The sequence below is a fragment of the Barbus barbus genome (genome assembly GCF_936440315.1).
Source record: "Barbus barbus genome assembly, chromosome: 7".
In the NCBI taxonomy this organism is placed as follows: Eukaryota; Metazoa; Chordata; class Actinopteri; order Cypriniformes; family Cyprinidae; genus Barbus; species Barbus barbus.
In genome coordinates, this window is record NC_136735.1 from 22,863,922 (window position 1) to 22,876,142 (window position 12,221).

Here is a 12,221-nt window from a genome sequence, read left to right on the forward strand (position 1 = left end):
CAGTCCTCCTCCGAGAAGCAGAGGTGGACATTGCACTTGCTGCAAAGCCTGTTGGTGTAGCCTTTACTATCCTACAGTGTCTGCAGCGACATTTAAAGGCATTTAAAACTTGTGAATAATCAAAAACAATATGTTTCTATTCATCCATGTAATGGTTCACATGCATATTCTGCCACCTCTTTCAACCAGTGTTGTAAAATTACAGCATTTACACAAGAAGCTAAAAATATAATATTGTCAGCATATTCAGTGGTACCTTAATAATATATATATATATATATATATACTTAGTTGAATATTGATTTATCCAGTCCAGTAAAACAAGAAGATGGACTTCAAGGCATGTTCGCAGATAATGTGAGTTCATGACCAGGTGAACAGGCCTTTTTACAAAACCATCCAATTAGCATTGCAAGGCTGAACAATAGGACATATTATGTAAATGTGGTCTCAGAGAGTGATAAAACAAACAAACATGTGCAGGTTTATTTTAGTAGAGCTAAAATTAATGTTTTAATATTAAAAACAGTGAATTTTAAATTTAAAAAAGTGTGACGTACTAAGATATTTTCCTTGCACCTTACAATGCACAATTTATTAATCCTTATTTAAATTGACATTACTTAAATTGTCGATATTAAAATTGCTCAACCTTTTTTTTTTAAGAAATGTGTGTGAAAAAAAAAAAATACTATATAAGATGTTTTTTTCTATATATATATATATATATATATATATATATATATATATATATATATATATAATATGGCCCGTGTTGTTTGCACAGTGAACAGTAGGTGGCGGTATGTCACTGCGGTGCTCTATTTTCCGGTAACTTAAAGAAGATATAAAGAAGAAGTGTTGTTCTGTGAAAGTAGTTGGTCGTCCAACGTGTTCCTCTCAAAAGCTAAACACGTGCTGGTACTCCTGTGGACGCAGAGCAGCTGATGGAACAAACAAACCACTTTACCATAGCATCAAATATTCTCGAAAGTATATAAGGTTTTCAGCTATCACTAAAATGTCGCCTCCAGTATGTAGCTGTGCTGAACAAGTCAGAAAACTCACACAGCAGGCGTCAGTAATGAGAAGAGAGATAAAAAACCTCAGGTAGGTTCTTAAATCATAATGATTGGGGGATGTGAGTTAAGATTGTCCTGAAAAGAAGTTTCCTCCATTCACCGATTGGTTTGTTGATCAAACACAGACAGCAGATGGATGGAGCCATACGAGCACATAAGAAGCAGTTGTCATCACTTCAGTCCATGCTGACAGACTGTAAACATGAAGGCAGATTACAATCAGTGATCAAACGCCCTAGTGAAATCAATCAATTATTAGAGCAAGGTAAAATACATTTAATAGCATATATTGACCCACTTTCACTTTTGATTCTGCAGTCTACTTTAGTAGACCATATTTAGGTTGCTATAAATGTACCTTGTCATCATTTGAGAAAACTTTGTATGTTTAAACTAAAATGGCTGTCAGTGAAGAAGAGCCCCTCTTTGAGTCCAGATGCTATCATTGCCATGTTAACTAGTCTAACTAGGACCCCTTGGTCACATCTGGGTTTTCATGCTAAATAAACTGTATGTGTCTTGTCTTTACGGTCTCAGGACGTATTCAGACGGTACCGATTGGATACATCAGCTCATGTTTCGCAGTCAAAAATGGCACTCCACGACAACCCACCATATGCAGTTCTTCTCGGGCCAGTTTAAAGATTGAGCCCTCAGTCTTCAATAACCCTGAGCATTCTTTAGTTGGCCTGGAACAATACTCTCATATCTGGTATGTAGCAAATGGATGAAGAAACTCATTTGAGTGTGCACATCTCCTTTCCTCCTTGACTGCCTGTTAGATTTGTCAACTTTCACCACATACAGAACTCAAGAAATACATGCTGACATGATAATCTGGTCTCAGGAATAAAATAATAACAGGCCTTTGTATAAAAAAAAAAGTCCTGCACTTTTTCCTCTCCCATTGAGGTTGTTTAAAAGCAAATTACAGTTACAGACACAGTCACATTTGCAGAATTTTGATCCATTGTCAATAAGTTAATGTGTAAAGCACAGTTCAAACAGAAGTCACTTTTAAATGAAGCAGCTTCCTGTTGATCACCGTAGAGAATCTACATGACCAACTTGAACCTGATTTGATAACTGCATAGGAAAATCTTTCTCCTTTTTACTAAATTCCTGACTGAAAATGTGACCGCAGAGATCCGATTTTTGAAGGTTATGTAGCCTACCTTTTTTGCTCTTGTTTTTTCCCCCAAGTGGAAGATACAGATTTTAATTTTTTTTGAAAAGGGAATCTTACACATACTATAATTTAAAAAAATGGTTTTAAGTTGCATTTATAATGTTCAGTCAAAAAACATTGCCAAAAGTCATTGTAACTTATGTACATAGTTCTAGAACTATGTTAATGTTGTATACTGTCAAACATGATATTTTCTTAGTTGCCATACCATGAAAATCTTGGAATTTTCTACATCTAGTAGAAAAGCATAATGTTCACATGTCCGGGAAAGCGTCAGACAGTTAAGACAATAGAGAGAGATTGTTTAATTGAGATAAATAGCAATTGAGCATTTTTGACTGTTTATCATGCCAAATCAAATAAGAATGGGTTTAGCCATTACAAGAAGTAAATTTAATGGACACCTGGTAATGTTTCTAGACCGGTCTGACAAGTGAGGAGGCCTAATTAATGACAATTGAAAGTTCTGTATACATTTGTGTGAAGTGAACTCTTTTGTATGTTTCTTTCACATTCTCAGGATCATTTTCCTCTTCCATAAGAATGGGCAAATGAACTACAAAGCCAAAGTAAAGCCACCCCGTCTGAATGGCCAGAGGGTGGGGGTGTACTCCACCCGTAGCCCCCACAGGCCTAATGCTTTGGGACTGACCTTGGCTAAGCTAGAAAGAATCACAGGTACCACATATTTACAAGACTGGGTGACCTCTGGGACAGCGGTTCTCAACCAGGAGGCCGGGACCCACTAGCGGGTTTCAGAAAACTTCCGAGGGGCCAAAACGAGCATTAAAAAAATTAAATAAAAGAAGCCAAAACAACTGAAAATATAGATATTATTTTAATTAATTCAACAATTGTGCTTATTTCTTTGAAGAATCAGGGTTCCCAGTATGTTGACAAACCTGAATATATGAGGCAAGGTAGCTTAATTTTATAAGTGTGATTTCTAGAACTGGAAAAGTCATATGAGTTAAATAATAGTAATAATAATCTCAACTCCATGAAATTTTTTATAATGATTACGCATTTCAGTTATGCTTAGCTCTAAATTATTTTATCATGTGGAAATAGAGTAAAAACATTTTTAAAAACTGTTAACCTTTGTCTTTATGTAGTAAATCACCAACAGCTGGAAAAGCCATGGGATCCTTGAATATTGTTGTGGACATGGGGGGGGCCTCGGAGTCAAAAAGGTTGAGAACCACTGCTCTACTAGATGATTATTATGTGTTGTTTGCGGTGTAATTTTAACAACATTTATATATTACTGCAGTATCTATTAATATTGTGAATTAGCCTTTATTTTTATAGTAATTTTGTAAGCAATTTATATTAAATATATGTATTAACTTATAGTAACTTAAGTAATTTATATAAATTTTGCCATGTACTTTCAACACATTTTTTTGTTGTTTTTGCTGATGGTTTTTAAAAACAATTATATTAAATGTCTTTAGCTTTAAAGGGATAGTTCACTCAAAAATTTAAATTCTGTCATTAATTACTCACCCTCATATCATTCCAAACCTGTAAGACTTTTGTTCATCTTCGGAACACAAATTAAGCTATTTTTGATGCATTCCAAGAGCTCTCTGACTCTCCCTTAGACAGCAAGGATCCTAACACAATCAAGGAAAAAAAAAAAAAAAAAAGATTTTATTCACCAATTCGTCTCCACCGCATCACCCTATAGCACCATTTTGGAGAGTATCACATACGTAAATAACATATGCAATGTATGTACGTGGATAAGTTGTTTACGTTCAGATCAAAGCGTAAATGGCACATCTGTGTATGTTGCTGCTGACACAAAACAGCATGCGTAGTTTACGTATGTGATACTCACCAAAATGGTGCTATAGGGTGACACAGAGGAGACGAATTGTTGAATAAAGTCGTTATTTTTGTTTTTGCGCACACAGTGTTCTCATAGCTTCGTAAAATTACGGTTGAACAACTGATGTCACATGGACTATTTTAACAATCTCCTTGCTACGTTTCTGAGCCTTGATCATGTAAGGATCATTCCTGTCTGTGAAAGGGACAGAGAGCTCTTGGAATGCATCAAAAATATATTTTATTTGAGTTACAAAGATGAACAAAGGTCTTGCAGGTTTGGAACGACCTGAGGGTGAGTAATTAAGTAATTATAGTGAGTTATTAAAGCTGCAGTCCATAAGTTTTGCCTCTGTCGCCATCTCTGTTTGAAAACCTGGAATTGCAGTTACTTGCGGAATTATCTTGCTTGGGTGTGTTGTGAGTTGGCAAGGCTCCAGCGCGGATGAATCTAATGTTTTGAGGAGTATGTGTGTCAGTCAGTCACTGCACCGGTGTGGATGTTTACTGTACTTCGCAATCACAGATTCTGGAATATATGAGCAATTCCATGTATTGGAATATATGACCCAAATAAGAATTTTCACCATATAGGCCTATTGCCATTTGAACAAGTATGTAACAAGTCTGCCACGTTTGTTCTGCCCAACTGAGGAAAAAAGCATTGCAATAAATGGCACTACCAATGGTGATTAAATATAACGATCGGTTAACTCATATTACATCAAACTGTGCAAATTATTATTGTTATACGTTATTCTCAAATTATTAATGTTAACAACATCAGCATTGCGTGACTAGGAGTATACTGTGTATTAATGTGTAGATTTCAATTTCTGTACAGTCTAATCTAATAGTCATGCCATTCGAATATTAAGAAATTCTTTTAACCCAAAAAGCTAATTATACTCCCTTTGAACTGGTTGTCTTTAAAATACAAATATTGTGTAATCCAGGCTATCTGTAATCAGAAGCACATTTAAAACTGGAATATAATTTCATTTTATTCACATGTATTTCATAAACACATAATCCTTTCTGGATTACAATCCGCCATCAAAATGCTACATTTAATCATTCTAGCTGCTGTGAGAAAAGGCTAAACGATCCACTAGCCGGGACAACTTCTTTATGTTTACAGACGTGACAAGATGCAATGCCATGCTCTAATTTCCAGCGAAAACGTACCTGTGCCACGCAAATTAGAAAACATTATTATAATGTAACCGCTGTGAATCGGACTAAAGTAAGGCGATAGTTTTGAACACTGGCTGGTTATGTACTTGCTCAAATATTGATTTTGGATAATTTTTAAAAAAAGTTACGGACTGCAGATTTAATGGCAGAATTTTTATTTTTGGGTAAACTATCCTTTTAATTTACTTGCCTCAATCTCAAACATCTTAACAGAACAACTAGTGTAACATCAAGTTTGTCATAGTCAGTATGATAATTTACCATATGAAAATTTATTCTTTACCGTCATAAGATCATAAAATAATTTTGAGGGAACCTATGATTTGGAAGACTCTTAACATGCTGGATATAGCAATGTTGTAATCCTTTATCATTTGATTTTCAAGGGGATACACTTCACTTGTCAGGCGTTGATATTATTGCTGGAACACCTGTGCTAGACATCAAGCCATATATCCCAGACTACGATTCTCCAAAAACAAGAAGAGATGATACCAACAGTGAATATAGACAAACATCACCATTCACAGACCCTCAGATGCCCCAAGTGATGGATCTAGACGAAAAACCAAATATCTCTGGGACATCATCTGAACCCTCCTCAGAACTCAGGGTTTGTCCAACTGGACCTTCAGGTTTCTCTCAGTCAGAAAGGTCTGGATCCAGTGATGTGACTGATGTGTTAGCAGAGGTTAAAAACTATGTCAAACAACAGCAGCTTTTCACTGAAAGTCCAGAAGACAAACAGACAGATTCTACTGAATGCACTTCATTGTCAGCCACCAGTTTAATTTCATCCAGTCTTAAATTTGGATGTGAGGACTACAGTACTATCGCTGCCTGGGTCAGGGCGCCTCCTGTCAGTAACCTAGACGTGCGGTTTACTGCGAATGCTGAGAAAGAGCTCAAAGAGTTTGTTCCCTGCGACAGTACAGGTATTAGATTTCTGATGCCTAAGGGTTTTTTTCTAATGAAGGCAGTTGTTGTAATATTTATAATTGATTTTTGATTTATAGACAGCACAAGACCAAAGTTCCAGTTCTTGAAAGGACCAGAAGAAGCAGTGGCAGCCATCAAAGGCATTCTGTCAGCTGACCCTAGATCAGTATATCGTCGCACACGTTGTCAGGACCGCCTGTTCTTCTTCACCCTGGATACAGCTGACATCACCTGCTGGTTTGGACATGGTTTTGCTGAGGTTGTGAGAGTCAAACCTATGCAGAGTTAAGAACTCACAAATGTTGTCTGAGATTTCTGTCAAATTCACGCATTTTCAAGAATAAATTCTAAGAGATAGTTCACCTAAAAATGTAAATTCTGTAAACATTTACTCACCCTCATATCATTCCAAAACCCATAAGACTTGATTTTTCTGTGGAACGTAAAAGTTTTTTTTGGGGAAATGTCCATAAAATATTTTTTTCTCTTTGTCCATATAATGGAAGTCAGTGGTCACCAAAATTGTTTGGTTAACATCATTCTCCAAAATGATGCGTGACGTCATTTTTAGGTGAATTATCCCTGCATTTGTGTTATTGATTAATGATTAACTAAATTTAGTCTGTTTGTGTGCACTAATAGCAACAGGAAATTACAAATATTGTCTCAAACTAGACTGATCCAGTATCCTCAACTAATTTACTGTTTTAAAGGGGTCATCAGATGCCCATTTTACACAAGTTGATATGATTCTTTAGGGTCTTACTGAAAAGTCTAACATACTTTGGTTAAGATATTTCAGTGGTAGTGTAAAAAACACCACCTTTACCCTGTCAAAATCAGCTCTGTTTTCAGCACACTGTTCTAGTCCATGTTGCTTTAAATGATAGTGAGCTCTACTGACTCCGCCCCTCTCTTCCGTGGAGTGACGAGCAGACCATAGATATGTCTAGATTCGCTATTCGACTGCTTCAGATACGCAGGCATCTCGCATTCACCATAATAATCAATGAATATTCAAAAATATACAAGCGTATAACTTGCTGTTGTAGATGCACAGTCAATGCTCTCAAAGATTCGCAGACCGTTCCAAAAATGGCGGATGGCTTACGTATCGTGGCCCATAGAAACAGTTGATAATGAGGCATCTAGGTATATATATCTATGGAGCATACTAAACTTCAGCCGCAAAACTGGCTAGCTAGCACATTATGAGGAAAGGCAATTTGCAAAGATTCATGAAAACCCTTATGCTCACTTCTGTAGATAAAGCTGGATCACGAATGAGTCGGGCGAATATAGATGCATTTATGTAGATCGGGGATTGGCACATTCCCTTCAAAGCAAAAATAACGTTAAACCTCTGCGTCTTCAGCGGCTCAGATGTTGGGAATTAATGAAGACTGCTATATTCATTATTAAATCCAACAACAAAACACCTCAATCGCTTAATCGGAGATGTCTTGTCTTCCCCTGCAACGGAGTCGACACAATGGCGGACAGCTCTCAGCTCACTGAGGGCAGGTCTAAGGTAAGACGGCCTTGTCAATCAGCTATCATGGGAGCGGTCTGTACAGAACTATGTCATTCTGACAGGGCTCTCAGAACAACCTGATTTGAGAAAGGGGATTTTAAAAAACCACTGGGTGGATTTTTATCATTATAGAATGGATGTGTACACACACTTCCAACACACATTTGTTCAAACAACTTTTAAAGTGAATTTTGCATCCGATAACCCCTTTTAAAAAAGATCATTTTATAACTCTCAATACAAAGCACATTAAAATATGTTTATGGTTCACAACATAGATCTAAATGTTAAATATCCTTTACAAGCAACTGTATTGCTAGAAATTCATAGTTCCAACCATTTTTTTTTTGTTTAATCTCATAGTTTGTGTATGATTATTTATTAAATTTTGATTTGTTAAATGTTTTCAGTGAAGTGCTGGGTTTATTAAAGGTGTTGTATGTATTTTTTTACATTAATAAAGCATAAAATTCCATGATATGATTGCAGATACTGTATTTAGGAAAAATGCTAAGCCCACATGTTCCTCCACAAAACAATGCTGCAGCCATTTATTGTACTTTGAAATGTCTGTTGTGTGTCAAAGTCTGGTTTAGCTCTATGACAAGAGACATAATAAAATGCGGTTAAATCAACTGCTGGGTAGTGACTGATTTACATGTAATCTTATTCCAAATAAGTACTGTTAATTAGAGTATATTATATTTTTAAAAACACAAGTTTGCAGTTACATTTTTATGGTTATTGCATATTATTTGCACAATAGCAGTACATTTTTCATAATTTATTGATGCAGTGATTCCCAAATGTTTTTCTAAGTCACACTCCGTAAAATAAAATAGTTTAGTTAATATCTAAATAATTTAACAATGCATTCACATGTAAAGTTCTCTGGTATTGGTTAATGGTTATAGTGTATCATTTATATTTTACATTTTTATTAATTTTTATATTTTACACCAGCGAAACACTGGTGTAATGTAACGTTTAATACATTTCATGATGTTAATATAAAAAAATTGTCTTTGCTTTTTATATCAATATGTTTGATGGTTAGTTTAAACTAAAGTTAGATTCAAAATACATTAGGCTGCCTACCTAAAATGAGTAACCTAGATTCCGTTACCAACTACAGTTTTCATCATGTAATCAGTAACAGACTACAATTTGTACCCAGCACCGCAGCGTGTAAAGGCTTGTTTCCTTCCATTGATAATTGCACTGGTTCCTGTCCTCAATCTGGCAACCCGCTTGAGCATTGAGTCTACTTTCTCCTATATTTTGAATTTGGAGTGCAGTAACCTTTAGCAAAATAAAATTTATTCCCATAGGAGTGTGATGGTTTTAGAATTAAGTGATGAAATGACTGTAGACAAATACAAAATATAAAACCAATTTATTTTAAAATAGTCAGTTGTACAAACTAAAAGATTATTCGTAATACAGGCTTAAGGTAAAGTTCCAGTTGCTTTAAAATCATAAAAGAATAAAAGTACTATACTGTAACAATTTCAGGTTTTTATTTTATTAACATGTCTTGAATGGTTTTTATTTGACAGAGTACTGATAAGTGGCATATATACATGGAGACATGACGAATTTGAATAAATATATATTTGTTCTTGTTTTGGGTTTAGAAATGAGATCAAATAATTTTTTCTGTAGGAGACACTCAGATGATTAAGTTCTCAGATAGACTCTCTGGTTGAGAAGGAGCAGATGCTGGAGGATACATTGGCATTGAGACTTGACTGTTCAGGTCAACACATGGCTGCTCGTCATCACCTAAAATCAATGGACATTACTCATTTGTTCTGACAAATAAAATGCGTAATTTTATAAATGAACCACACATTAATTAATGAAGACCCCTGTTGAAAACATTTCTGCAAATACCTGTGTCAATGAAAAGGCTTTTTTGAGGCATGTCTTGTTCCTCATCAGGCCCCAGATCCTCAATCAGAAACTCCTCCAGAGGTTTTTCACTAATTGTTTCCACAGGCACCGGCTCTGTTTGCGGCTCGGCTGGTACTAAAGGCACTGTCTCTGCTATTGTGGGTAATACAGGTTCTGTGATAGGAAGTGTGACAGGAGAAGGATCTGTTTCCTGAGCCAGACCGAGATCTTCTGGAATAACTACAGGAGGTTCTCTTCTTGGTCGACCTTTCCTTCCTGGGGTACCACTGGTCTTTTTCACTCTTTTAAAGCTTTGTGCCCTGCATTCAAAATTAAGAGACATGTTTTGAATGACTAATCCAAATTTGTGTATTTACATCATAATATCACAATGTCATATGAATTTAAAGACAAGTGCTCTAGGCCGTTTCCAGTGCTTTTATTGGCCTAATTCAACACTAGCTTTACCCATAAACCCACTGGTTGGTTGCCTTTTCCTCTGCCTCAGCCTTTCGTTTCTTCAACAGGTCTCTGTCTCTCAATCGCAGCCGAATTCCACCTACCAAACAAACAAATCACTCACTCTTTTGCTGCTTTGCCGGCTGCAGGTATTGCAGTTTATTTTGTAACATTAGCTAAGGTAAAACCAACCACAAGTATTCAGAATTCATGAGTGTATGAAAAGCCCCTCATTGCATGTTTCAGAAGAAATGTAGATATGTTGACACAGATAAGAATCACAGTTATGGTTGTTGCGAGCTAACAAAAATATATACTAAGAACATTTTGCTAATGTTGTCATTATGTTATAAAATCATTATTTATTGAGGTTCTCTGAACATTCAAAATGCAGGGTTTTTTTAAATGTTGAATTTTTTTTCTTGGCTATGCTAATGTTTAGGGAACATTCCATTTTGTTATTTTGCAAACATTAATTTGTAATGTCCTTAAGTATTAACATTTAAAAACATTAGTCGAGTGTCCAGCTAAAAGCTTTCCAGAAAGAAATATTCCATGAGTGCTGTATAAATAAGGTTTTTGTGCCAATGTTACTGAAAGAACTTTTGTGAGAACCTTGCCACAGTGATAAACAAACTTCTGACAATGTTCCCTGTTAGCTGGATTCCAACTTCAGCATTGTTGGAAGATCTTTTAAATATCTAATCATTGCTAATAAAAATGACAAAATTTACATAAATGTCATTTTATGAAATGCAGGGCAAATTAAAGAACTACTATTTTTTCTATTTTCTGTTTATCATTTAATAAAATGTTTCATCCAAAACTTTTTATAAAAAAAAACTCAACAGTCACTAATGGATAAACAACGAATAAATCATAATGAAAAAAATCAGGCAAGCATTCTCTTTTATAAATCATTCATTATAAAGTTTTAAATCAAAAGTCATACCTTCATTAGAATCTTTTTCTTCAGATGGCGGGATCTCTTTCTCTAATGTCTCTTCCATTTTGTTGTCTTGTCACATGAATATGAAGTACTGAAATGACAAGGCTGAAAAAATTGTGCCCATTTACTTTTCCTGCTGTTAAGAGAATAATTATCTGGTTAAACATTACCGTAGTGCTGGGAGAGTTCTTGCAGTTGTGCTCTTATCTTATTTGCAAAGGTGGAGAACTTGGCACAATACTCACAGAAGAAAGTAAAAAAGGAGGTCATAGCTCTGACAGCCTGTGCATTTATGTGACTGTTTGTCTGTCGTCATGAGAGATGACCACTATTCCTAACCTGGTCAAGGGCCATAGACAAACATAGAGCTAAATCATCATTAAAGAGCTAATACTAATACAGATTAACATTAGATTTAAATCTACTATAGATTAGCCAAGACAAAGAATGGTATCATGGTACAGTATAATAAAATAAATATGTTTTATTTAAAAATAAAATAAATGCAGTTACCCATTTGGTCTATTCACAAATGAATGAATCCTTGTTGGACTGTCTCTTTAATTGTTCATCTTTATAGTTTGAAGACACCACAGTTAAAAGCTTCCCAGCCACAATAAACTATCCCTTTTCAAAGTGATAAAAAAAAATGATGCTGACATTAAAGGTGTTTCTGCATTCAGTATTTCCATGTTATTTGAATACTCAAAAGGGCTGCAAAGTGCCTGCCCTCTCTGGCCACTCATACATAAGCATTTTATCTCTGCTGCTCACTTTCTGGGCGTTCACAATCGTGTCGAAACATATTGAGGTCTGCTCTCCTGTCATTAAGTAGATACTGTGCATCAGCAGCCTTGAACAGCTCTGTGGTCAATTAATTAAATATTACCATAGACATTCAAAATTTATCCGAAATTAAAATAATTTAACATTTATTTATAAATTTGATACACTTTTCACAACAGATTACCTTACCCTAGCAGGCATTTCATTCAAATGAAATACTTAGTTTTCTTCTCTCCGACTTTTATCATTTGGTTAACCTCCACCATTGTAACAAAATAACAGCAACACTGAACAGCATTTTAATATTGAGATGCCTACAGAACAGTTGAAGCATGTGTGGGATATTGCATTATT

The 12,221-nt window shown here is 35.4% G+C and overlaps 2 protein-coding genes across 11 annotated transcripts; one reads left to right on the forward strand and one right to left on the reverse strand.

The window, feature by feature from the left end:
* The first annotated feature begins 853 nt into the window (after nt 1-853).
* On the forward strand, nt 854-8,410 carry trmo (tRNA methyltransferase O). The gene is made up of 6 exons (XM_079420663.1): nt 854-1,110; nt 1,208-1,347; nt 1,620-1,794; nt 2,792-2,949; nt 5,691-6,239; nt 6,321-8,410. The coding sequence occupies exons 1-6, from the start codon at nt 1,022-1,024 to the stop codon at nt 6,530-6,532; spliced, it is 1,323 nt and encodes a 440-aa protein (XP_079276789.1). The 5' UTR covers nt 854-1,021; the 3' UTR covers nt 6,533-8,410.
* Nucleotides 8,411-9,156: 746 nt separating this feature from the next.
* On the reverse strand, nt 9,157-11,817 carry hemgn (hemogen). 10 transcript variants are annotated; one of them, XM_079420668.1, is made up of 6 exons: nt 11,595-11,817; nt 11,327-11,420; nt 11,085-11,186; nt 10,142-10,232; nt 9,674-9,993; nt 9,157-9,562 (listed from the first exon to the last, which is right to left on the reverse strand). In XM_079420668.1, the coding sequence occupies exons 3-6, from the start codon at nt 11,140-11,142 to the stop codon at nt 9,450-9,452; spliced, it is 582 nt and encodes a 193-aa protein (XP_079276794.1). In that variant the 5' UTR covers nt 11,143-11,186; nt 11,327-11,420; nt 11,595-11,817; the 3' UTR covers nt 9,157-9,449. The 10 variants fall into 10 exon arrangements, with proteins under 10 accessions (XP_079276794.1, XP_079276799.1, XP_079276796.1 ...); XM_079420673.1 differs by having other exon boundaries at nt 10,154-10,232; nt 11,595-11,788; XM_079420670.1 differs by having other exon boundaries at nt 10,154-10,232; nt 11,085-11,217; nt 11,595-11,788.
* Nucleotides 11,818-12,221: the final 404 nt, after the last annotated feature.